Source organism: Mastomys coucha, unplaced genomic scaffold, assembly GCF_008632895.1.
Source record: "Mastomys coucha isolate ucsf_1 unplaced genomic scaffold, UCSF_Mcou_1 pScaffold6, whole genome shotgun sequence".
Lineage (NCBI taxonomy): Eukaryota > Metazoa > Chordata > Mammalia > Rodentia > Muridae > Mastomys > Mastomys coucha.
This window is the reverse complement of record NW_022196912.1, coordinates 115415626-115443356: the sequence shown is the minus strand read 5'-3', so window position 1 is coordinate 115443356 and position 27731 is coordinate 115415626. Positions and strand designations below refer to the sequence as shown.

The 27731-nt window shown below is 38.6% G+C and overlaps 1 protein-coding gene across 4 annotated transcripts in view; it reads right to left on the bottom strand.

Annotated features, from left to right (window-relative positions):
* Positions 1-1291: 1291 nt before the first annotated feature.
* The window catches only part of Catsperb (cation channel sperm associated auxiliary subunit beta), a 123546-nt gene continuing 97106 nt past the window's right edge, over positions 1292-27731 (bottom strand). For 3 of the 4 annotated variants that reach the window (XM_031356479.1, XM_031356478.1, XM_031356480.1), the window contains 8 exons: positions 23792-23931; positions 21148-21345; positions 18813-18923; positions 15331-15441; positions 5170-5305; positions 2591-2691; positions 2023-2097; positions 1292-1760 (listed from right to left, as the gene is read on the bottom strand). In XM_031356479.1, coding sequence (XP_031212339.1) covers positions 1569-1760; positions 2023-2097; positions 2591-2691; positions 5170-5305; positions 15331-15441; positions 18813-18923; positions 21148-21345; positions 23792-23931 — 1064 coding nt within the window. In that variant the 3' untranslated portion in view covers positions 1292-1568. Of the gene's footprint in view, positions 1761-2022; positions 2098-2590; positions 2692-5169; positions 5306-15330; positions 15442-18812; positions 18924-21147; positions 21346-23791; positions 23932-27731 lie in introns of those variants that run through there. The other variant, XR_004114351.1, reaches the window with a different exon arrangement.

Sequence of the window (27731 nt, the reverse complement as noted above, 5' to 3'; positions counted from 1 at the left end):
ATTGTATTGGCTTTTGATGGGAATTGAAATGAATCTGTAGATTGCTGTTGGGAAGGTAGTGATGTTCACTGTGTTAATGCTACTGATCTGTGAGCATGGGAGATCTTTTCTATCTTCTGATGTCTTCTTCAGTTTCTTTCTTCAGAGACTTGGAGTTCTTGTCCTACAAATCTTTCACTTAGTTGGAGTTAAAGCAAGATATTCTATATTATTTATGGCTATTGTGAAAGGTATTGTCTCCCTAACTTCTTTCTCAGACCATATATCACTGATGTAAAGGAAGGCTACTGATTTCTTTGAGTTAATTTTGTATCCAGCTACTATGATGAAGGTGTTTATCAGTTTTAGGGGTTCTCTGGTGGAAATTGTGGGTGCTACTTACATATACTATCATATCATTTGTGACTAGCAATACTTAGACTTCTTTTTGAGTATGTATTCCTTCTTTAGTTGTCTTATTCCTATAGCTAGGACTTCAAGTACTACATTGATGAGATAGGGAAAGAGTGGCCAGCCTGGTCTTGTCCCTGATTTTAGTGGAATTGCTTTAAGTTTTGTCATTTATTTTGATGTTGGCTATCGGCTTGTTAAGTTTAGCCTTTATTGTGTTTAGGTATGGGCCTTATACTCCTGATCTCTCCAAGACTTTTACAATGAAGTAGTATACAATTTGTCAAAGGCTTTTTAACATCTAATGAGAAGATCTTGTCACTTTTTTTTCATTTAGTTTATATGGTGGATTGTGTTGATGTGTTTTCATATACTGGAGCACTCCTGCATCCCTGGAATGAAGGGTCATTGATCATATTGTATGGTATTTTTGATGTGTTCTTGGATTCAGTTTGTATCAATGTTCATAAGGGAAGTTGATCAGAAATTCTCTTTCTTTGTGGAATCTTTGTGTGGCTGAGCTATCTCTCCAGCCCTAGAAAGTCTTTAATTCCTTTCTTTATTTCTTCCTTGACCCAGAGATCATTGAGTAGAGAGTTGTTCAGTTTTCATGAGTTTGTATTCCAGCTTTAAATCTTGGTTATCTGATATGCCTCAAGGAGTTATTTAGGACACAGATGCAGAGACCCACAACCAAACAGTAGAAGGAGCTTGGGACAGGCTTTGAGGACAAACAATATTGCTCTTTTTCTTCTTCCACTGATGAGCCTCTCCATACCTGACTCCACTGTGTAATGATCCCTTCACTCTACCACAATTGCATCTAGAACCTGGCCATACAAAATGGGCTCTAGAGCATAAGAGCTATATATTGCAGAAATCCCATTCCACACAGAATTGGTTATCACTTTATATTTTGGAAAACAATCCCTCTCCCCCCCCACAAAAAAAAAACATTTCCATGTAAGTGCTAAAACAATCTTTTATGTATTTTAAAAATAAGAAAAGGTAATGTGGAACTGCTGACCATCAGGAATTAGAATTATAATAGTATAATAATTGTATAGCATAGTACCAAATGCACATTTAAAAAATATAAGTATATTATATGAACATGTTTAATGGAACTAGGATTCAAAGATATTCAATTATCATTGGTTAATTATACAGACTTCCAATTATGAGTTAACAGTTGTACTTGAGGTGAGTGTATGACGTCCAGTAATGAATTTCTTCACTGCTCTGAGTGGGTGGATGTTACGCAGTTGGAACACAAATGCTATAAAAATTAATCCCCCTAGCACTACAGATGTTGCAACAGCTATTAGTGCATGTCCTGGAAAAGGCAATGGTACATCATCAACATAAATCTAAAAGTAAAAACAAAAGTGGTTATGTAAAACACTGGACCATTGTTTGATCCCCACAACTAACCACACAATAAAATTCCACCCATAATCCTGTAGACCTTTAACATCCCCTACCACCCACACTCTGATCTCTACCACACCCTGTCCAAGCCTTATCTAGCATACAAATACTGCCCCTGTTATCTTTATCTGTAAGTTGGATTTGACAAGAGTTGTGTCATTATCCCATTCATCTCATTTTGTATGCCACGCATTACTATACCTGAAATTCTTCACTTAAGTCACAAAAGCTGACTCCAGGAACCACAGACACCTTGAAGTGAAACAGCTCAGAGCCCTGTGGAACAAACACAGATGGTCATCCTCAACATGTGTGTTCATTTCAACAAAAGTACCCAGGAGAGCCATTTCTATGAGAACACATCTATGAGAATGAAACTAAAACATAAAGCTACTTGGCTTTCATGAACACTTTGAGTCACCACTAAATTTCTGTGGTTTTAATGTCTCTCTGCATTTCCCCTGTTTTCTACACTTACCTGTGTTTTATGCATCCCTGAAATCCTTAGCTAGTGGAAACAATTTTCTGCTTCCCCTTAGCCAATTGATCTGGCCTATCTCTTACAAAATAATAAATTAATGCTTCACTCAATATTCTGATTCATTTAGAAATAAGAAACCAAGAGAAATTCTAAAAAAATTAAAGATGTTCTATATATTTTAAAGCTGTTATTTGCACCATTCATCAGCTTGTAATCTTTCAATCTTACTTTAGCATACATGCTTTACTTTGAACTCTACATGGTAAAAATATAATACTGTCAACTTACCTTTATGGTTAGGTTGAGACCTAAAGGATTATATACTGGAGTCTTAAGCAGTGGCTCTAAGTAATTCTTCATTTTCTTAACATTTTCTGGCTCATTGTGCTCTGAAATACATGGAATATGTTTTAAGCACATTTATATTTTCATATTTTACTGTTACATGCAGTAAGGTACAATAAAATATTTTATCATGACATGACTAAGGAACACATGCTCTTAGTTTTGTTTGAGTTGTAAGTATCTTTAGAGTTGTGTTTTCCTAAGAAATTTTAATATAGACTAAAGAAGAACAATGAAGAGAAGAAAAGAGACACCCAGAAGACAGTAAAATATACCAACAGCATGGGTATGGACATCTCGAAGAGTTGCAGAAGATAAGACAGACCCAAGTGTAAATATGGACTCAAGGGAGAATTGTTTATTTTTATTTTCAAATCATGTCTGGTACTTAGGGCTGGTGATATGGTTAAGTGGTTAAGAGCACTGGCTGTTCTTGTAGAGGGCCTAGGTTTGATTCCCAGTACCCATGTGGCAACTCACAACCATCTGCAACACCATCTCTAGGGGATCTGAATCTTGGCCTCCTCTGGCTTCTGAGGGTACCAGGTGTACAAGTGATGCCCAGACATACAGATAAAACACCCATATTCATCAAAAGATATTCTGGTACTAGGAAATTGAACCACAGTGCCTTGTTCATAGTAGACAAGAACTCTACCAACAAACTACATACTCAGTTCTCTTCCAGAAGAATTCACTTAACTGCTCACATTGCCGCAATGTGCTCCTCAATAAGCAAAGAGCTTCATCTGATCTCTTTACTTCAGACTGAGTTCTTTTTTCTAGTCTCTGATTATAAATAATCATTCCTGACATGAAAATACTTTGCATTTTTCATAGTGGTGGTGGGCAAATGATTTGTCTAAGATGGAAGATCACTAAATGGTTCTCCAAGAGAAGTAAATAGCTCTTCTGCCTAATATTTCATTTTTTCTAAATAAGGAAGCTGGTATAGGTGTTGTAAACCACAGTAATGTAATGGAGACAGGAACTAAAGAAAACAATTCAAGCTCTGACTATCTTCTTAGCTAATTTCCTTGGGAATACTGTCACCACTGCTAACTCACTAGCTTAACATGCTGCTTTAAAAATGCTTATATATTTAAAAGTCAATTCTCCAAACCTGGTTAGAGACAACAGGGAACCGCAAAAACTAGGAATATTAATTATGGAAAATGGAAGCTTTATTTTCTTTCCTGGAGTTTTCACTTCAAGAAAGCATTAAATTGTCAGAATAAGACACACTGAACCAAATATTTGCAAATTTAGTGAGTGATATAGAAGTGACTAATCAAATTTTGATTCAGTTCATCTACCCACTTCACCAGACCTCTCTGCCATCTTCCTGCCTTTTTTGGGGGGCAACACTGGAGTTGAACCTAGGGCTTTGAACATTCTAGGTAAGCATTCTACCACTGAGTTCTTGTCCCAGATGTTATCTCTTCTCTCCTCTCTCTCTCTCTCCCTCTGTCTCTTTCTCCCTCCCTCTGTCTCTTTCTCCCTCCCTCTGTCTCTTTCTCCCCCCCTCTCTTTTCTCTCTTTCTCCCCCCTCTCTCTGTGTGTCTATGTATGTATGCATCTATCTATCTATCTATCTATCTATCTATCTATCTATCTATCTATCTATCTAATCTATCTATATTTCTACCCATCTAGCTAGTAATTTCCTGAAAACATTCACACATAAATATGCAACTGAAAATTATATCTTTGGGGTAAAACTGAATTTAAATAAATTTCCTTTTGTGTTATAAAATGTGCCTATTTCTTTTTAGTTCTTTTACCACAAAATCCCTGTTCTTGGGTTTTTTTTCTTTCTTCCTTCGTTTTGGAACAATGTCTTATGTAGCCCAGGCTGGTCCTATCTTATTATAGAACTGAAACTGACCTTGAACTTCTGATTCTCCCTTCTTTACCTATCAAGTGCTGGAACTATAACTGTGTATTACCACATTAAACTAAAAAAACATCTTCATAAAACTTTATGTATGTAATTAGAAACATATCCTACAGATTACTTAGAAACACTTAGGACATTTTGATAACTGCTGTGATAGTGATTAATAAAGACACACACAACTGATACACAGCACAAACTCAATCATCGTTGCTACTAATCTACAACATAACATTCAGATTCATTATTTTCTTGAAAATTATTTGCTAAATATTTACTTTTAATCATTTTTGTATGTGGGTACAGGCATAGGCATAGGACACCCTGCAGCTGGAATTACAGACATTATGTGAGTTGCTTGACTTGAGTCCTTTACAAGAGCAGTATACTCCAGTCCTGAGTTCAAGTAAAAAGATGACCTTACTCAATTGAATTCCGGGTACCAGATGTGATGAAAACATAAAAGAACATGATAATGGTGAATGTGAACATGCCAGTGACTTAACTCTTTTCCAAATTCTCCTGGCTATTTCTCATGTGAACGGGCTTTGCAATTCACTTGTTTTTGAAAACCACTAATATAAGGATGGCTTGTAAGATAAGCAGAGAAGAGAGAAAGCCATACTTAGTTGCCAGTTTTTCCTCATATTCACTTCAGTTATGGTAACTAAATATGGAGGTTCTGCGGAGACTTTATCTCTTTCATTGAAAATTTCCAAAACAACTGGGTATTGTGTGACTGGAAACTTGAAGCGATGAACCTAAAATACAAATTCCATGAATGCATATAAAAATGGAAAATTCAATACTATCATTTCTGGCCAGGAAATGAATGAAATGTTTGCAGAACCTTGGCTATTCTACATAGCATGCTTCTTAGGATCTCTGCCTTTCACACATGGAAATGGTCTATCACAACCAAATCCATGAAAATTCCAAGTAATGAGATTCATAAACACTTAAAAACACTGAAGTTAGTATACAAAGTGAAAGTGTCATCATGGAGTTTTCTTACACCAGAAGTCAGAACTGGAACTCAAGCAGGTCAGGAAGCAGGAACTGACACAGAGGCCATGGAGAGATGTTTCTTACTGGCTTGCTTTCCCTGGCTTGCTCAGCCTGCCTCTTATAGAACCCAAGACTTCCAGCCCAGGGACGGCACCACCCACAAGGGGCCCTACCCCCTTGATCACTAATTGAGAAAATGCCCCACAGCTGGGTCTCATGGAGGCATTTCCTCAACTGAAACTCCCTTCTCTGTGATAACTCCAGCCTGTGTCAAGTTGGCACACAAAACCAGCTGGTACACCTGAGTTTTTTATCCTAGCCATTCTGACTGGTGTGAGGTGTTTTCACTATTATGTGGCAGGAGGAATTTCTTTTCTTGTCCAATCTATTTGGAGTTCTGTAGGCCTCTCAAGTGTTTATGGGCATCTCTTTCTTTAGGTTAGGGAAGTTCTTTTCTATAATTTTGTTTAAGATATTTACTGGCCCTTTAAGTTGGGAATCTTCACTCTCTTCTATATGTATTATCCTTTGGTTTGTTCTTCTCATTGTGTCCTGGATTCCCTGGATGTTTTGGGTTATGAGCTTTCTGGATTTTGCATTTTCTTTTTGTCAATGTTTTCTATGGTGTCTTCTGCAACTAAGATTCTCTTTTTTTTTCTTTGTTTATTAGATATTTTCTTTATTTACATTTCAAATGTTATCTTCTTTCATGGTTTCCTCTCCAAAAATCCCCTATATCCTACCCCCTCCCCCTGCTTACCTACCCAACAACTCCTGCTTCCTGGCCCTGGAATTCCCCTACACTGGGGCATCAATCCTTCACAGGACCAAGGGCCTCTCTTCTCATTGATGTCCCACAAGGCTATTCACTACCACATATGTGGCTGGAGCCATGGGTCCCTCTGGGGATACTAGTTGGTTTATATCATTGTTCCTACTATGGGGCTGAAAACCCCTTCAGCTCCTTGGGTCCTTTCTCTAGCTCCTCCATTGGAGACCCTGTGCTCAGTCCAATGGATGGCTGTGAACATCCACTTCTGTATTTGTCAGGCACTGGCAGAGCCTTTCAGGAAGCAGCTAGTTTTCTTGTCAGCAAGCACTTGTTGGCTTCCACAATAGTGTCTGGGTTTGGTAACTATATATGGGAAGGATCCCCAGTTGGGACAGTCACTGAATGGCCTTTCCTTCAGTATTTGCTCCACACTTCGTCTCTGTATCTCCTCCCATGGGTATTTTGATCCCCCTTCTAAGAAGGACCCAAGAATCCACACTTTGGTCTTCTTTCTTCTTGAGCTTCATGTGGTCTATGAATTGTATCTTGGATATTCTGAGCATCTGAGCTAATTAAATTCTTCACAGATCCATAAAGAGCAATTTCCAAATTCATCTGGAATAACAAGAATCCCAGGATAGCAAAAACTATCCTCAACCATAAAAGAACTTCTGGGGGAAACACCATCCCTGACCTCAAGCTGTACTACACAGCAATAGTGATAAAAAACAAACAAACAAACAAACTGCATGGGATTGGTACAGTGATAGGTAGATCAATGGAAAAGAATTGAAGCCCCAGAAATGAACCCACACATCTATGGTCACTTGATCTTTGACAAAGCAGCTAAAACCATCCAGTGGAAAAAGGACAGCATTTTCAACAAATGGTGCTGGCTCAACTGGCGGTTAGCATGAAGAAGAATGCAAATCGATCCTTTCCTTTCTCCTTGTACAAAGCTCAAGTCCAAGTGGATCAAGGACCTCCACATTAAACCAGATACACTGAAACTAATAAAAAAGGAAGCAGAGAAGAGCCTTGAGGACATGGCCACAGAGGAAAATTTCCTGCACAGAACACCAATAGGTTATGTTCTAAGGTCAAGAATTGACAAATGGGACCTCATAAAATTGGAAAGCTTCTGTAAGGCAGAAGACACTGTCAGTAGGACAAAATGGAAAACAACAGATTTGGAAATGATCTTTACCAACCTTATATCCAATAGAGGGCTAATATCCAATATATACAAAGAACTCAAGAAGTTAGACTCCAGAGAATCAAATAACCCTATTAAAAATGACGTTCAGAGCTAAACAAAGAATTCCCAACTGAGGAATACTGCATGGCTTGAGAGGCCCCTAAAGAAATGTTCAGCATCCTTAGTCATCAGGGAAATGCAAATCAAAACAACCCCGAGATTCCACCTCACACCAGTCAGAATGGCTAGGATAAAAAACTCAGGGGACAGCAGATGCTGGCCAGGAGGTAGAGAAAGAGGAACACTCCTCTATTGCTGGTGGGATTGCAAGCTGGTACACCACTCTGGAAATCAATTTGGTGGTTCCTCCAGAAATTGGACATAGTACTACCTGAGGACCCAGCTATACCACTCCTGAGCATATACCCAGAAGATGCTCCAACATGTAATAAGGACACATGCTCCACAATGTTGATAGCAGCCTTATTTATAATAGCCAGAAACTGGAAACAACCCAGATGTCCCTCAACAGAGAAATGGATTCAGAAATTGTGGTACATCTACACAATGGAGTACTACTCAGCTATTAAAAACAATGAATTTATGTAATTCTTAGGGAAATGGATGGATCTAGAGAATATCATCCTGAGTGAGGTAACCCAATCACAAAAGAACACACATGGTATGCACTCTCTGATAAGTGGATATTAGCCCAGAAGATCAGAATACACAAAGTATAATCCACAAATCACAAGAAACTCAAGAAGGAAGACCAAAGTGTGGATACTTTGTTCCTTCTTAAAAGGGGGAACAAAATACCCATGGAAGGAATTGCAGAGACTAACTATGGAGCAGAGACTGAAGGAAGGACAATCCAGAGACTGCTCTACCTTGGAATCCTTCCCATATTCAATCATCAAATCCAGACACTATTTTGGATCCCAGCAAGTGCTGGCTGACAGGAGCCTGATGTGGCTGTCTCCTGAGAGGCTCTGCCAGTGCCCGACTAATACAGAAGTAGAGGCTCACAACCATCCATTGGATTGAGTACAGGGTCCCCAATGAAGGAGCTAGAGAAAGGACCCAAGGAGCTGAAGGTTTTGCAGCCCCTTAGCAGGAACAACAATATGAACTAACTAGTACCTTCGGAGCTCACAGGGACTAAACCATCAACCAAAGGGTACACATGGTGGGACTCATGGCTCCAGCAGCATACATAGCAGAGAATGGCCTAATCGTTCATCAATGGGAGGAGAGGCCCTTGGCCCTGTGAAGGTTCTATGCCCCAGTGTAGGGGAATGCCAATTCGAGGAAGCAGGAGAGGATGGGTTGGTGAGCACGGAGAGGGAACAGGGTTTTTTTTGTTTTTGTTTTTGTTTTTTATTTTTTATTTTTTTCAGAGGGGAAACTTGGAAAGGAGATATCATATGACATGTAAATAAAGAAAATATCTAATAAAAGAAAAGAAAGAAGAAAAAAAGAATTCTGATTCACCAGAAGAGAAAAAAACACCAAATGCATATTACAATGAGAATATTAAAAGCAAGAAGGGAAAAAGGTCAAGTAACATATATAAGCAGGCTTATAAGAATTACAGCAGACATCTCACCAGAGACTATAAAAGCTAGAAGATCCTGGGCAGATGTTATACAGACCTAAGAGAACACAAATGCCAGCACAGATTATTACACACCAAGCAAAACTCTCAATTACCATAAATGGAAAAAAACAAGATATTCCATGACAAAAACAAATTTATACATTTTCTTTCCATAAATCTAGCACTACAAATTTTCAATGTAAAATTCCAACACAAGGAGGGAAACTACACCCTAGAAAAAGCAAGAAAATAATCTTGTAATATACCCAAAAGAAGATTGCCACACAAACATAATTCCACGTCTAAAAACAAAAATAACAAAAACAACAATCACTATTCCTTAATATCTCTTAATATCAATGGACTCAATTCCCCAATAAAAAGGCATAGACTAACAGACTGGATATATAAACAGGACCCAGCATTTTGCTGCATACAGGAAGCACACCTCATTGACAAAGACAGATAGTACTTAAGAGTAAAAGGCTGGAAAACAATTTTCCAAGCAAATGTTCCCAAGAAACAAGCTAGTATAGCCATTTTAATATTGAAAAAAGTTGACTTTCAACCAAAAGTTGTAAAAAAAGATAAGGAAAGACACTTCATACTCGTCAAAGGGAAAATCTACCAAGATGACCTCTCAATTCTGAACATCTTTGCTCCCAATGCAAGGGCACCCACATTCATAAAAGAAACTTTACTAAATCTCAAAGCACACATTGCATCTCACACAATAATAGTGGGAGACTTAAACACCTCACTTTCACCAATGGACAGATCATGGAAACAGAAACTAAACAGAGACACAGGGTTATGTGTCTCTGAACTAAACACAAGTTATGAACCAAATGGATTTAACAGATATCTATAACACATTTTATCCTAAGATGAATATATTATACCTTCTTCTCAGAATCTCAGTGTACCTTCTCCAAAATTGACAATATAATCAGTCACAAAACAGTCCTCAACAGATACAAGAAGACTGAAACAAGCCCATGTACCCTATCAGATCACCACAGAGTAAAGCTGGTCTTCAATAACAACAAGAACAACAGAAAGCCCACATACACATGGAAGCTGAACAACACTCTACTCAATGATAAGTTGGCCAAGAAGAAATACAGAAAGAATTTAAGACTTTTTAGAATTTAATGAAAATGAAGGTGCAAGATACCCAAACTTATGGGACACAATAAAAGCAGTCATAAGAGAAAAATTCATACGTCTGAGTGCCTCCAAAAAGAAACTGAAGAGTGCATACACTAGCAACTTGGCAGCACACCTGAAAGCTCTACAACAAAAAGAACAAATACACCCAAGAGGAGTAAACATCAGGAAATAATCAAACTCATGGCTGAAATCAACCAAGTAGAAACAAAAAGAGCTATACAAAGACATAACAAAACCAGGAGATGATTCTTTGAGCAAATCAAAAGGATAGATAAACCCTTAGCCAGAGTAACCAGAGGGCACACAGACAGTATTCAAATTAATGAAATCAGAAATGAAAAGGGAGACATCACAATAGAAACCAAGGAATTTCAAAAAATTATCACTTCCTACTACAAAAGCCTATACTCAACAAAACTGGAAAATCTGGACAAAATGAACAATTTTTTATACAGATAGCAGGTAACAAAGTAAAATTAGGATCAGATAAACCATCTAAACAGTCCAATAACCCCTAAAGAAATAGAAGTAGTCATTAAAAGTCTCCAAACCAAACACAATGCAAGACCAGATGGTTTTAATGCAGAATTGTATCAGACTTCAAAGAAGACCTAATTCCAATACTTCTCAAACTATTTCATAAAAGAGAAACCGAAAAAACACTACCAATATATTCTATGAAGCCACAGTTACACTTGTACCTAAACCACAACAAGACCCAACAAGATCGAGAACTTCAGACCAATTTCCCTTACGAATTTCAATACAAAAATACCCAATAAAATTCTCACAAACTGAATCCAAGAACAACACATCAAAATGATTATCCATCATGATCAAGTGGGCTTCATTGCAAGGGTGCAGGGATGGTTTAATATACAAAAATCCAGTAACTTAATCCACTATATAAACAAATTCAAAGAAAAAACCCACATGATCATTTGATTAGATGCTGAAAAAGCCTTTGACAGAATTCAATACTCTTTCATGGTAAAAGTCTTGCAAAGATCAGGAATTTAAGGCCCATATGTAAACATAGTTAAAGCAGTATAAAGCAAACCAGTAGCCAACATCAAACTAAATGGAGAGAAACTTGAAGCAATCCCACTAAAATCAGGGACTAGGCAAGGCTGCCCACTTTCTCCCTACCTATTCAACATAGTACTCGAAGTCCAAGCCAGAGCAATTAGAGAACAAAAGGAGGTTAAAGGGATACAAATTGGAAAGGAAGAAATAAAAATATCACTATTTGCAGATGATATGATAGTATACTTAAATGACCCCCAAAAGTTCCACCAGAGAACTCCTAAACCTGATAAACAACTTCAGTAAAGTGGCTGGATTTAAAATTAACTCAAACAAATCATTAAACTTCCTCTATTCAAAGAATAAACAGACTGAAAAAGAAATTAGGGAAAGTACACCCTTCACAGTAGTCACATATAATAGAAAATAATAGTCACTAGGTGTGACTATAACCAAGCAAGTGAAAGATCTGTATGACAAGAACTTCAAGTCTCTGAAGAAAGAAATCGAAGAAGATCTCAAAAGATGGAAAGATCTCCCATGCTCCTGGTTTGGCAGGATTAATATAGTAAAAATGGCCATCTTACCAAAAGTAATCTACAGATTCAATGCAATCCCCATCAAAATTCCCACTCAATTCTTCATAGAGTTAGAGCAATTTGCAAATTCATTTGGAATAACAAAAATCCCAGGATAATGAAAACTATACAATAAAAGAAATTCTGGGAGAATCACCATCCCTGACCTCAAGCTGTATTATAGAGGAATAGTGATTTTTTAAAAAATGCATGGAGTTGCTACAGCGACAGGCAGGTAGATCAATGGAACAGAACTAAAAATCCAAAAAAATGAACCCATACACTTGTGGTCTCTCGATCTTTGACAAAAGAGCTAAAACCATCCAGTGGGGAAAAAGACAGCATTTTCAACAAATGGTGCTGGTTCAACTCGCGGTTTGCATGTAGAAGAATGCAAATTGATCAATTCTTATCTGCTTGTAGAAAGTTCAAGCCCAAGTGGATCAAGGACCTCCACATTAAATCAGATACACTGAAACTAATAGAAAAGGAAGTGGGGAAGAGCCTTGAGGACATGGACACAGGAGAAATTTTCCTGCACAGAACACCAATGACTTATGCTCTAAGATCAACAATCGACCAATGGAACCTCATAAAATTGGAAAGCAAGGCAAAGGACACTGTAAATAGGACAAAATGGAAAACAACAGATTTGGAAATGATCTTTACCAACCTTATATCCAATAGAGGGCTAATATCCAATATATACAAAGAACTCAAGAAGTTAGACTCCAGAGAATCAAATAACCCTATTAAAAATGGGGTACAGAGCTAAACAAAGAATTCTTTTATTAGATATTTTCCTTATTTACATGTAAATTTCTCCCTTCCCAGTTTCCCCTCCAAAAAACAAAGAAACAAACAAAAACAACAAAAACAAACCCCTGTTGCCTCCCCCCTCCCCATGCCTGCCACCCCACCCTCTCCCACTTATTGGCTCTGGCATTCCCCTACACTGGGGCACAGAACTTTCACAAGGCCGAGCTCCTCTCCTCCTATTGATGATCAAATTGCAATCCTCTACTATACACATACTGCCAGAACAATCAGACCCCTCCATGTGCAGTCCTTGGTTGGTGGTTGAGACCCTGGGAGCTCTGAGGGTACTAGTTAGTTCATGTTGTTTAAACAAAGAATTCTCAACTCAGGAATACCAAATGCCTTGAGAAACCCCTAAAGGAATGTTCAACATCCTTAGCCATCAGGGAAATGCAAATCAAAACAGCCCTGAGATTCCACCTCACACCAGTTAGAATGGCTAAGATCAAAAACTCAGGTGACAGCAGATGCTGGAGAGGTTGTGAAGAAAGAGAAACACTCCTCCATTGTTTGTGGGATTGCAAGCTGGTACAGCCACTCTGGAAATCAGTCTGGCAGTTCCTCAGAAAATTGGACATAGTATTCCTGAGGACCCAGCTCTAACTCCTGGGGCATATACCCAGAAGGTGCTCCAACGTATAAGAAGAACACATGTTCCTCTATGTTCATAGCATCCTTCTTTATAATAGCCAGAAGCTGGAAACAACTCAGGTGTCCCTCAACAGAGGAATTGATACAGAAATTGTTGTAAATTACACAAGGGAGTACTACACAGCTATCAAAAACAATGACTTTATGAAATTTTTATGCAAATGAAAGGAACTGGACAATATCATCCTGAGTGAGGTCACCCAATAACAAAAGAACACACATGATATGCACTCATTGATAAGTGGATATTGGCCCAGAAGCTCAGAATACCCAAGACACAATTCACAGACCATATGAAGTTCAAGAAGAAGGTAGATGTGGATGCTTCAGTCCTTCTCAGAAGGGAGAACAAAATACTCATGGGAGGTAGAGAGTGGGCAGTACTTGGGAGGAAGAGAGAAGGGAGAGGTGGAAAAGGGGGAACAGGATCACTTATGGGAAGAGACTGGGATGATATACAGAGGGTCATGAATTTGAACACAAGTGTGTAGCAATGGGGGATGGGGAACTGGGGCTAGCCACCAGAAAGTCCCAGATTCAAGGACAGCAAGGAGTTCCCAGGACCCAACAGGGATGAAATTAGCTGAAATGCCCAACAGTAGATGGAGAGCCTGTAGAGATCATATCCAGAGGTTAGGCAAGGTTGGAGGATGGGGCCACCCTCTCATCTCCAAATTTTTAACCCAGAATGGATCCTGTATAAAGGAAATCAGGGGACAAAGTGTGGAGCAAAGACTGAAGGAAAGGCCATCCAGAGACTGCCCCACCTGGGGATCCATCCCATATACAGACACCAAACCCAAATTCCATTGCAGATGCCAAGATATGCTTGATGACAGGATCCTGTTATAGCTGTCTTCTGAGAGGTGCTGCCAGTGCCTGATAAATACAGAGGTAGATGCTGTCAGCCAACCATTGGACTGAGCATGGGGACCCCAGTGGAGGAGTTAGAGAAAGGGCTGAAGGAGCTGAAGGGATTTGCAACCCATAGGAAGAACCACAATATCAACCAACCAGATACCCCCAATTTCCCAGGGACTAAATCACCAACCAAAGAGTACCCATGGAGGAATCATGGCTCTGGACAAATATGTAGCAGAGGATGTCATTGTCTGGCATCAGTAGGAGAAATGGCCCTTTGTCCTGAGAAGGCTAGAATCCCCAGTTTTGTGGAATGCCATGGTGGTGAGCTGGGAGTGGGTGCAAGGGTGGAGAAGCACCTTCATAGAAGCAGAAGAAGGAGGGATGCCATAGGAGGGTTCTGCCATAGGAGGAAGGCAAACAGGGAAAGGGGATAACATTTTAAATGTAAATATACAAAGTATTCAATAAACAAAAAATAATTAGAGTAAGCTAAATTAATTTATTATTATTACTATTACTATTGTTATGTGTGTGTGTGTGCATTGATATACATGTATCTTTTTATTTGTTGCATGAAATGGAGAGTTCAGAGCAGGCATTTTTGTTTTACATTAGAGATAACTTTTATAACTAACTCTTCCATGTACAAAAGTCAGATCCTTTTATCAGTGTCATATTCAGTTCTAAGCCATAATAGATGTTATTTCCACATGTGCTATTTTATTGGTTTTTTTTTAAAGATTTGTTTTTATGTATGTGGTGTTTTGCCTGCATGACTTTCTCTAAACTGAGTCCACACACTGCCAGTAGAAGCCAGAAGAGGGCATCAGATCTCAAGTATATAAACTACATATACTTTTTTTTTATAGTACATATGTATAGTATATATACTATATATACTTTTTTATAGTAGGTTGCGAGCAGGGTGTGAGTTCTGGGAATTGAACCTGAGTCTTCAGCAAAGGCAGCAAGTGTTCTTACCCACTCAGCCATCCTGCCAGCCCCACATTCACGTTTTCATGTCTAACTAAAAGGTACATTTCCATTCAGAGGAATAGGAAAACCACTCCATCATGAGGTAATACAAATTGCCTTACCTTTTCTTTGCAGTCTGAGAAAGCAACAGCATGTGAAAACTTTTGATGTTCTGAGCAGTTGCACTTTGCCCGACTGGTAACATTAGCACACTGTTTGTATTTGCCAGTTTCCTGTAGACAGGAGCAACAAAGGTTGACTTGCTTTTATAAGTTGTAGTTTTTCCAAATAAGTGTTTATGAAACATCTATTCTCTGAATAATAAAGTTTCAAGAAGTTAAAAGAAGAAAATTCATTAATGATAAAATAAAAGGCATTGAGCGTATAGATGTGCATAGAGTGGTTGCCCAGGAGATGAGATTGTGAAGGTTGTAATGTAGTGATATTTCTGCGAAATTCTTTCAGGTTATACATGCACATTTATTCATAAACATTTCACAAAAAGACACAACTTCGTTGTTGTGACTTTTCCTTTCATAGAGAGTTTCTCTGACTAGTGTGCAAGCCTATAGAGATACCATTTGTCATGTGCAGGGTGTAACCTTAGAGAATGGCGGTCCGTGTCTGATAACTCGAGAATTGCTGAAATGTACAACTGTCATATGCCACAAACCCTACATTCAAAACCCTCTTAGGGGTCAGATGTGGTGACATATGTCAGCAAACTCAGCACTTTGAGTCAAGATGATCAGTAGTTCCAAGTCAGCCTGGACTAGATAGCAAGTTTGTGCTAACTCTCACTATACAGTAAGACCTTGCTCAACAATACAAAACAAAATAAACAAATGACCAAATCTCTCTCTTAATTAATTGGTATGAATTAGGTCTATTTCTTATTTAACATTCAGGGAAATCATGGTGGGAAGATGTAGGAGGATTGGGGCATGCAGCCTTAGAGGCAACTTCCACATGAGGACCAGTTTGAAAACTGCCTGAGGATTTTATAAAGTTTTGAGACAAAGACAATGAGAGCCAACTAGGAATTGCCACGTGGAAGGCATGCTTGCTTGGGACCAATGGGACATGGGTCGAGAGTATAAAGCGTGCTCCAGGAGAATTAATAATGGAGATTTCCATAACGTTCTCATGAGCTTGCTGTGAGTTCTCTCCTGCTACTGGAGTCTGAGCCATTGATTCTTTGCTACCTCATCCCCAACCCATGAGGCCGAGTGTGGTTTGGAGGCAGATGGCCCAAGGTGTGAAGAAACAGAGGAATCAAAGGCAAGTAAGGATATCTAGGCAGAAACATCTTATGTCAATGCAGCAGCTTGGCATCGTAAGGTTTTTATTTTTGAAACAAAATGTAGTTGGAGAACTCAGTGTATTAGTGGCTAACTGGAGCAGAACTTCTTGCCCTTAAATCCTAGATTAATTCAGCAAGAAGTGTGGTAACCTAGGAATATTTTGTATGTATAAGAACATGCATATAGTATGCATTATTAGTTTGTACAACTCTCTGTATCTATTTATCTATCTATCTATATACATACACATATATGTATATATACATATATACCTATATACCTGTCTATCTATCTCTGTCTCTTTTGAGGCAGTGTCTGTCTAAGGCCTCAGACTTACTGTGTGACACAAGCTGTCCTGATGCTCCTGCCTTGGGATTCTCAGCTACTGAGATTACATATATATGGGTCATCATGATAAACTCATTCAACAGTTTCTGAACACTCCTTTGTCAGATGCCAGCTGGGCTACTTGGGATATAGTAAGAACAGGTCAAAAACAAACAAAACCCTCGGCTAGCATGTCCTGGGCCTTGGTTTGACCTTTACCATCAGGAAAAACAAAGCAAACCAGAAAGAAATCATCTTGTTTTATGAGCTTATTTCTTGTGAAGACAGAAGGACACAAAAATAAAACTAATGAGTAAAGTGTTATGGCAGTAACACATGGTCTGGGGAATATAGGAAGGAATAGGGAGTCAGTGATAGTAGAGGTAGGACTATCATTCTACAGGGATTGGTCAGGGAAGACCTCACTCTGACCTGGGCATTAAAGCAAAACAGTGACAAAGGTCACAGTGAGGTGTGACATATGACAGAAGATGAAGGGGTGTTCTTGCAGCTGCAAAGGCCTGACGTGGATCATATCAGAGAAACAGAAAAGAGGCCAACATGGCTAGGATAGAGTGATCTGGGGGCTGTCATGTTGAAGCATGATGAAAAGACAGGGCAAGGGGAAGGGGAAGTCTCTTGTCCCAGAACCTAAGATGGATTTCTGTTTGGCTTGGTGTCTAGAACTTCAACACATCTGACAAAATCAAACTATGACTTGGATTTGGAACAGAGACAATAATCCTTTTTCGGCATTATATGTCACAGCAGAATATAGAAACAGTGGACTGTGTGTGCTTAGGACCAGCAGTCATGGGACCTTTGAGTTTAACTATATTAGCACTCTATTCTAACCCTGAAACTTGAACAATGAACTTCACAAGCCAGTCCCTCTTCTAAAAGGAAATTCTCCTTTGACTAGCCAGACTGGTCAAGGCCTTGGCTTTACACTTCACAGAGAGTCATCTGCCTTTGTCCCTAGCATGCTGGAATGTTGTTCCCAACACATCAGGCCAAAAGGAAATACTTAAGGGAGATAAACCAGCAAGTACAACATGCTTTTTTAAAAACCTCCTTTTAAAGCTTTGCTTAAGGCTAAATTTTACTTCATCTTTGACATGGTTGTAAATTGCATCTTTTAGCAATGTAATTTCACATGTTTCAGAAATCATATGACACTTAAGGTCTCAAAAGTGCTTAACCAGGTTCACCACCAAGTAACTTTTTCTCTGAACTCTAACATTTCCCTCTGTTCCATCATGCTCTTCTAACCTCCAGATAGGTGGCTGTCCAGTTCCAAGGAGCCAGCCTATTTTCTAGGCATGATATAGCGGGAGTTTAAATGTACCTATGCTAGCACAGGAATTGCTGAAGACATGAGACAGTTGTAAGTACTTCTCTCCTTTGAAAGCACAGTACTCTTTGTCTATTTGTCTCCTCTGAAATTTATGTGGGAGCTCAGAAGTCAGGAATGGGTCCATTGAGACTCCTTGACTGGAAAATAATGTCTGAGAGTAGCTGAAGATGCCAAAGCAATGGCTGAAAAAGAGGTAGAAGTCCTTGAGAAATGTGAAAAATAGCTGAAGCATCTCACCGAGTCCTATAACTGTGTCCATCTACTGTATAGATAAAGGGTTTCTCTTTAAAAATTGTAAGTATATATGTATGCATGTATTAAGTATATTTGGAGTGTTTGTGTGTGTGCACATGAGTACATGTGTATGGTGCATTTCATGTGCCTGTGTGTGTGTGTGTGTGTGTGTGTGTGTGTGTGTGTGGTGAGTTTGTTATTGTGTGTGGATAAAGTCCAGAATAATCTAGCTGGAGGCTATCTTTCTTTGTACAAGGGGTCAGTCTGAGATTCAGGTACTTGATAAGTATCCTTATCAGCTAACCTATCTAAATAAGGACAGTGATTTTTTAAAAATATGAATCAAACACTGCAGTAGTTCATTTATAGACAAATTATTTACCTTTGACCTGTGAAATAGATTTCTTGGTATGGGCTTGCTAGGGTCTGCATGATAAAAATTATCTGTGAGTGGAATAGAAATTCCCATATGAGATGGAGGTCTGTAGTTTATCTGCAAAAGATTAAGCAAAGGAAGAGGGCTATGTGTTAATATTTCATCACTTCATAAGTGGTTTGTTTTTCCAGACAACCATTCTGTGCAAATACTTCACTTTTAGCTGCAGGCACTATAATATATTTTACCACTTGACTTTCTCTCCACTCAGTTTCTCTAACTTCAATGACCTGACTCTATCATGATATAATTTGCAAATTGTAAGGAGGTGAAAATGACTTTTCGTACTTAACATAAAGTTAATGCAGGGTGTGTCTAAGCATCTTTAGAGAAGAGTCTCAGTGATGCAGTTAGAACACAGTGTCAAGTTTGGGTTATTTGTTTTCTGTCACAGACCTAAATTTAGTACATCAGCTAATTTTTTTTTCAGGCACAACTGTTTTATTTTTTATTTTTTCATTTTGTTTTTAAATCAGTAAAAGAAACTGAGTCCTAGAATCTGCAATGATCTAAGCAACAGCAATTTTGTGCATTCATTTTTTGTTTAAATATGTTTAAATTTTCACACTTCTGGCACACTTTATTTGCATGAAATTCTGCATCACACATACTAATCGTAGTAAAGTTATTTACCACCACCCCCAACCCCAGGAATTAAAAAGAAAAAAAAAACCTACTCTGGAAGATCATTTTCACTGAAATGTAATCACACCTCAGTAAGTGGATTGTGACAAGATTATAAATGATATAAAAATAACATTTTAACATTTGACCATCAACTTACAAAAATAGTTTGCTATATACATTTTTGCAATTTTAAAGTTATTATATTATCCCTTCATATTATCCTCAGAATTAAAGCATTATGAGCAGGGGGGAAGGGAAAAGAAATATACCTGTGTGTTAAGTCATGAAGAAAGAGTATATACTGACTAGAGTGCAGAATTTCATAGGGCCAACAAAGTAGCAGTCTATATTGTTCACTTACATAGGCCAAGTGGAATTTGCAATTACCAATTGCTTTAAATGCACCAAATAAAGCTTCTAAATTGACACTATAAGGCACCACCTTAAGTTTTCCAGGCTGCAACTGTGCATATTTTTAAAATGGTTTCTTAAATCTTTTTTTAAACATCACACGAAGAAGATGTTAAAACTGGTGTAATAGCTCAATAGAATAAGTATTCCAGATGAAGGAATGAAGGAGGGATGAAGAGGAAGATCTTCAGAACCCTTCACCAGAATGCCCCCAACTTGACCATAGTAGATTAATGATGTGCATTGTGTATGGGGTTAGTCAATGACACCAGCCTAATGGGTCTTTTTTTCTGCACCAAAACCCATTGAGTTATCTGGTCCCCTTGGTTTTGAAGAATCATTAGATGTGGAGCACTGGCATCCTCACCACATTAAAAAAAAAAAATACTACAACTAAATAAATGGCTGGGCAGATGGTTCTATTGGTAGTGTCTGCCACCCAAGTGTGAGCACCTGCCGACATTTGGATTTTGGTACTCAAGTGCAAAATAACTTGTATCACTAAAGCATAAACCCAATGCTGGGAGCAAAAGAGGCCGATCCTGGGAGCTGTTGGCCACTCTAGGGAAAATGGTGACATCTAGGCTCAATGAGAGACCTTGCCTCAGAAATAAGGCAGAGAAACAATTGAGGAAGACATTGGGTCGCTAACTAATGGCTTATACATAAGCCTGCATGGCCAAGCACATCTGCACACACATACCTGCATACACAGTTACTTCCACATGTATGTGCTGGCCATTCCCATATACACAAACACAAAAGTAAAAGACTCACAGATACTAAGAAAACAAAAGCAAAAGTTATTATATTGAAATGGAACTGTTCACAGGAAAATTGAAACTTCAAGTTCAACATTTTGAGACTTTTTCTGAGGAAAAACAAACAAAACAAAACACTCAAACCCAAAGAGAAATAGAATTAGTCAGACACATTAGCATGAGACTAGTCCTTGTAAGCCAAAATAGGGGCATGTATTACAGACACCTACAATCATACCATCATCCTATTAATACTTTACTACTGGTGATGAGAAAAGTTAGTGAGAAAAACAATTATTCCAGAATACTTTCACAGTTTAGAAATTAATCATCACCATCATGTTCTCAAAATGATCCAGGGTTTGAAAAATGATGGAAATACTTGAGCCATCAGACAAGAAATGCTAACATAAAATGGTCATAGACACATCCAGGACACATATATCACTTTCTCTTAAAGGTGCTATAGCTACATTTCTTACCGGCAGAGTTTTGATCATATTAAAACCTTGACTGTCCTTGTGAACTCCACTAATCCAGTCTTCAGGTGGTATGTGCCTACCAGGAGTATGGTGCATAGTCCTGAGGTAACTGCAGCTGCTCTTTATGGTTGGCAGCAGTGTAGTAGCAAAGCATGAAGTTGGTCCCTCCCAAAGTATCAGTGATAGTGAAGTGGAACCCTGGAAAGATCCAAAAATGAAGTTTAGAACCCCGGAAGCATCCAAATTACATTGTTTTTAAAGATCCAGAGAATGACCTATGATAGTTGTATTTTTGGTTATGAATGGATGATTTTATTCAGCATATAGCAAGCTAGCCAAAGTTAAAGAATAAACGACAATTAGAGAGATACAAAACATCAAATCAGGTATTCAAAATTCTTAACGAAACAGTCTTATCTTTTGTATTTTGTTTGTTTTTTCATACACTTTCTTGTGTGCGCACGCGCGTGCATGTGTGTGTGTGTGTGTGTGTGTGTGTGTGTGTGTGTGTGTGTAGCTCAGAGGACAACTTGCATGAGTCGGTTCTTTTCTCCGTCCTTGACCTGCCAAGTACTGGGGCTATACGTGTGCCATGGTATATGTGGTGCTGGAATATAACCCCAGGCTTCATGCATGCCTGACAAGCACTTCGCCAAGTGAGCCATACTGTTTGTCTTGAAGTGTTAAATATTGCTTTTATCTATTTAAAATATTCATCTCCAATATTTCTAGTAGTTTCTTATTTTCAAAATCTCATTTTTCTTGATAAATATCTTGTCCATGATGCCAACTGTCTTTTTGAACACCAGAACTGACATTTTTGTTTTAGTCATAGGCTTACTTGAGTCCTCCTTCAGATTACTAGTCACTTTTAAAGTTTTCCTTTGAAGTCTCTGTCTGGGCCTTTTACTATTATGATATCTCTGAATTTGGTTACTCGGGAGTTGGAATCTTTTAGAAGTATCATGCTGCTTTTTCTTTTCATGTTGTGTTTTTGAGATGTGATTGAGCATCTACTGGGATGGATATGTTGTCTGATTTTATTTGGGATTCTTCTTGGTGCATAGCTTTAAACCTCTGCTTTAGTTCCTGTTCTTGAGGTGATAAAAGCAAACAAACAAACAAAACCTTTTGCAAAAGCATCTTAAAAGAGAAAGTGCTGGGCTGGCGAGATGGCTCCAAAGTTCCTGAGTTCAAATCCCAGCAACCACATGGTGGCTCACAACCACCCTTAATGAGATCTGACACCCTCTTCTGCAGCTACAGTGTACTTATTTACAATTATATATATATATAATTATATATATATAAAGTATATATATATGTATATATATATACATAAATATATGTATATATATATATATATACATATATATATATATGGGAAAGTGCTTACTTGGCCTTCAGCTAACAGCTCTAGTCTGTCATCATAGGGAGGTCAATGTGGCAGGAACCTGAATGCAGATAGTCACATGACATGCACAATCAAGAGTAGACTAGAGAGTGGCTCCATGGTTAAGAAAGCTCACTGCTCTTGTATAGGATCTTGATTCTGTTCCCAGAAGCCACATGGTAGCTCCCAAACATCTGTAGCCCTAGTTGCAGGGTGTCCACACCCTCTTCTGGCCTCCGAGAGCATCAGGCACTCACACATATGTATATGCATGAAGCCAAAGGCATAAAAACCAAACCAAAAGTTCCTCTTTACAAAAGAGGAGCTAGCAATGAATGGACACCTCCAACTTAGTGCTCACATCATACATTTTTATTCAGTCCATTGTCTAGCCCATGAAATGCTATTGCTATATCCAGGGTGGGTATTGTCTGCTCTGCTAACCTAACTAAAAGAATTTTTCTTAGGCATGCTCACAGGTCAACTCAGTCTAGACAAAGTTCATTGAGACCCCCTTTCTCAGGTGACTGTAGATTATATCAAGTTGGTAGTGAAAGCTGACCATTGGAGCCTTAGCATTACTTAGGGAGAAAGATGCAAACTGACATATTAGTAGCATCATCAAAATAAATCAGATATAGAAATATAATAAACTAAATTAATTAAGGCCAAGTACTATACTATTGATAGTCATATAAAATAAAATGGCCAAAAATAATGTAGAGTGAGGTTTGAAGTTCAAAATATTAAGGTAAAATATGAAACAATAAGGCGCAGAGAATGGGGAAAAGAAAAAAGGGGGAAATAGAAATTATGATTAACAGTTTAGAGAACACAAAAAGTTAACTTAGGAAAGAGGTTTAAAAATATAAAAACATTGCTGTGTGGGGAGAGCATCAGAGCTAAAATCAACCAAAAAAATGTCAAAACATAAAACTATTTTATTTTTTATTCTTTTAAGATTATTTTATTTTGTAGCCATGTGTGGCCTAGATCTTAGTATGTAGACCAGGCTGGCCTCAGATTCTCATATATCTGTCTGCTCCTGCCCCCCCAAGTGCTGGAATTAAAGGTATGATCACATATTCTAACTTTTATCATAACCTCCACCCTACAGTATAAAATACCACACATGTTAAATGTGCTTACTTGTCCTGGATGAAAGGATCAATTTTCTCTTTCATAGCTCTAAGTCAACATTTTCCATATCTAATAAACTACTTTGTAATAATGATGATAAAAAAGACTTACTTTTTTAAAAAGTTTGCCAGCTACCTGAACCTTTAGAAGAAAATTTTGATTGACGTCAAAAGTACCTATTGCATTAATATCCACCAACACTGGGTTTCCAATAATCACAGTGGTAGGAGGGACAGGATATGTTGAAATGTCTATGGAATCAGTGCCAACAATTAACATTACATAATGAAAGCTGAAAAAAAGCTTAATGATAATTGGCAATTTTAATAGTTCTTAGAAAAATTTACCTTCAGGGACATTTTCCTCAGAAAATATTTTTTCTCTTCCATTCCTCCTTGCTCACCCAGGTTCTCAGAAGGATAACAAGGATGCATGGGTACTACTGGTTATGTTTCCTACTAGGCAGGTACTTGTAGATACAATTACCTACAACTATGGAGCTGAGGAAGCTGATGCCTGTTAAATGACTGTTAGTATCCTTGCAAAGTTTTATGTGTGATGGGAACTGAACGGTTCTCTGCAAGAGCCGTGTGAGTCTAGTACTACTCCTTTCAAAGATTTCCCGGTTTGTTATAACCTCCTCCAGAGAAATTTAAGGAAGCAGAAAAAAAAACAGAGCCATCTCTGACTCACTCTAGGTAACCTAGGGTAACCTTTGCTCATTGGAACACTCTATTTTCTTCCCTGTGCCATTTCTATTTGCCACGTCCAGTTATGAACAATGAACCTTGGACCTGAACTGAGCTTGCTCAAAAATGTTCCCCTCTTAAAGCAATCCTAGGTGAAGTGTGTATAATTTTTCTCAGTAAGAAATTTTTCTACTTTTGTTTTCTGCAGAGACATTGCTTAGGAAACTATTTCAACTGAATTCTTTACTTGCTGGAAGAAGACAGCCTTTTCTTCATGCTGGCACCTCCTGGCATTTTTTATTAGACTTGGACCCACAGAGGCAAATCGGAGGCAGTTAGTGACAGGCAGGGCACAGGAGACAAAGAAACTCTGGGCCCCTTCTCTATTAATAAGTGTTACCCACAGAGACTGAAACATTGTGATGTTTGGATTTGACACATTAATATCTTTACACTTGAATCTATGTAGATAAGGCCTCTGCCACAGTGTGGGTGGTAACAGTTGTGCATGGTCCATTGTAGAGCCGTAAAAGCTTTGCGAAAAGCATTGACTCTTTATTTGAACTTGCCAATGTCTGAAGAGTGATTCAAGTGGGATGAGAAGTTTGACAACTCTGTCTAGACATCCCAGAACAGCCACCTAGAAATTTCTTTTGTTAAAAAGCATCAGCTACCACTGAAGTCTACCAGGAAACTAGAAAGACAAAAGCCTGGCACTCCCACCTAAATTTCAGATCTGTCCTTTACTTTGGGCCAGACACCTGATTAACTTTGCATGCACATATTAATTGTTCAAAGAGTATCCATAAACAAAGTAGCAGCCCTATATGGAAAATGATGCTCCATTTTCCATATAGGGCTTCAGAGATGTTTTAGGGCTTCAGAGAAACATCAGATACTGTGCCTCTCATCCCAAAGGCTGACTCCCATTCATCTGCCTTTTAGTGACCCTTCTTTCAAACTTAAGGCTTATCTCTAGTGAAAGATAAAGGGCTAGGGTAAAGACATTTGCTCTTTAAATACAGATGACTTGAGTCCCATTATGGGACTCATAGTTTAGATAGAGAGACCTGTCTCCCAGAAGTTTGTTCTCTGATCCCCACACACATGCACTGTGGTCTATGTGTGTAACCATATAGCCTTACAAACACAACCAAAACTAAGGTTAATAAAATCAGAACAATCCAGACAGCCCTACTGTGTGACTAAGTTCATGTATTAAGAGAGGCCAGGGGCTGGGACATGACTAAAGCTGATGCTGGCCCAGTTGTATCACAGGGCAACATTCACAATAGCTGACGTCCAAGACTGAACATTTGCAAAACAAGATGTGGGAATAAATTCCAGAAATAATGAGAGGAGAGGTGCACAAGGGGTGATGAAGTTGAGAAGTCAGATGGGAAGGACTGTACCTTCTATAAGCCCAATCAATGGGGAGGAGGAAGAGAGGACTTGCACTCAGAGCTATAGAATGGATGTTTCAAGCTCAGTGGGGCACCTGTCACTTTGTCTGAATTGGCACCTGACTTTGCAAGAGCCTCTCACTGAGTTGTCACAGCTTATTATTATGGAGCAGGAGGCCTGAAACCCCACAGTACCTATTTCAGGCCTTTTAAAAAATGAAGGTGCAAACTAAGAGGGATTAAGGCATTTTCTTTTACTCTTTCCACATGCTGGTCAGAACTTCATTCCCAGTCATTGCCCTAAACCTGAAGTGGGAATAATATGAGCTGGGCACACAAGCAGGAGCAATCATCTCACGGGACCTGGGTTGTCTTTTCTAGCTTCGGGAACAGCGAGAACTTTGAACCACCATGTAGTTTCAGCACTGAATGAGCCACTAGACCGCACCTAGACTGAAACTGCTTCATTATTTTCCCTGCTGCAACTCATCCTCTATTGAAACCTAAAACATGTCAGTACTCTAAAGACAGTCTTAGGCCTCTTTATCTGTTTCTCTTCCCTCTGTTCCACATTGACTGCATCCCTCTCTTCTGCTTTGCTTCAGTACTCATTTCAACTTTGGCATATTTAAACTGCTAGTCCTTCTTTAGTAAACTAGTATGAGGTCAAAATCCACCATAATGTTCTAGAGAAGGCATAGACACCCCATTACCATGTCAAGCCTTCATCCTCACTGACTCCTCTTCCCACAAAAACTCTTTTGACCTGTCTTAGTTCTCTCATTGTTGCTATGACAAGAGTAACGTATAGAAAAAAAAAGGTTTTATTTTAGCTCACAGTTCAAGGCACTCTCTATTCTGGTGGGGAGGTCAGTTTGAATCAGTTGGCTATTTCATCCACAGACAAGAAGCACAGAAGAGTGTATGAATGCATACACAAATCCATCACAAGCATGCTCAGAGGTCTTTCCCCCTGGTGATTCCTATTTGTCAAGTTGACATCAGGAACCCCCACAAACTCTGAGCTTAGGATGATAGAGCTTTAAGGAACTAGTCCTTCCTTCTACAGGATACACACTAAACCTGATTCCTAGCCCCCAAGACTGGTCTGCTGAATATAAGTGCTACTGACAATTTGTGTGTGTGTGTGTGTGTGTGTGTGTGTGTGTGTGTCTGTGTGTGTGTGTGTCTGTGCACGAAACCTTAAGTTAAAGCATAATGGTCACTAGCAACACCACTGTCTTGCCTATATATACAATTTCTATCCTATTATCTCCAACCAGCAAAGAAGTCTGGTAAACTCAAGCAACAAGTACTTCTTATTGATGATTCACCTAGCTCAACACAGCCCTGCTATGAGTTCTCCCACTGCTCTCATCTATAATCTATGTCTTTTAATGTACACAATCTATGCCTTCCTCTTTTCAGTTGCTACCTTGCCATGCTGCCTGTAGTTGTCCCAGAACCTGGTCCTTTCCTAGCTAATATTTCTAATGACTCATTATATCCCATTACTTCAGAGAAACTTTAGAAGTTTTGGAAGTTTTGGTTTCACATACATAAAATTCTTAAAATTTCTTATGATTATTTACTAATTCATTATTGTTGTGGGTATATGATATATGTATGTTCAAGTGTGTATATATGAATACCATGGTGGGCATGTGCAGGCCAGAGAGTCACTTTTGGGAGTTAATTCTCTCTTTTAGCTGTGGATTCAGAGGCCAAGCTTGGGTTGTCTGAGATGCATGGCAAATACTTATAGCCACTGAGCCTTCTCATTAGCCCTCAGATCTCACATGTATTTTAGTATTGTTGTAGTTTCATTTTTAAAATATATTTGTTTTCTTAACAATGCATGTACATGTGTGTTTCTGTGCATGTGTGTGTGTGTGTGTGTGTGAGTGTGTGAGTGTGTGTGTGTGTGTGTGTGTGTGTGTGAGAGAGAGAGAGAGAGAG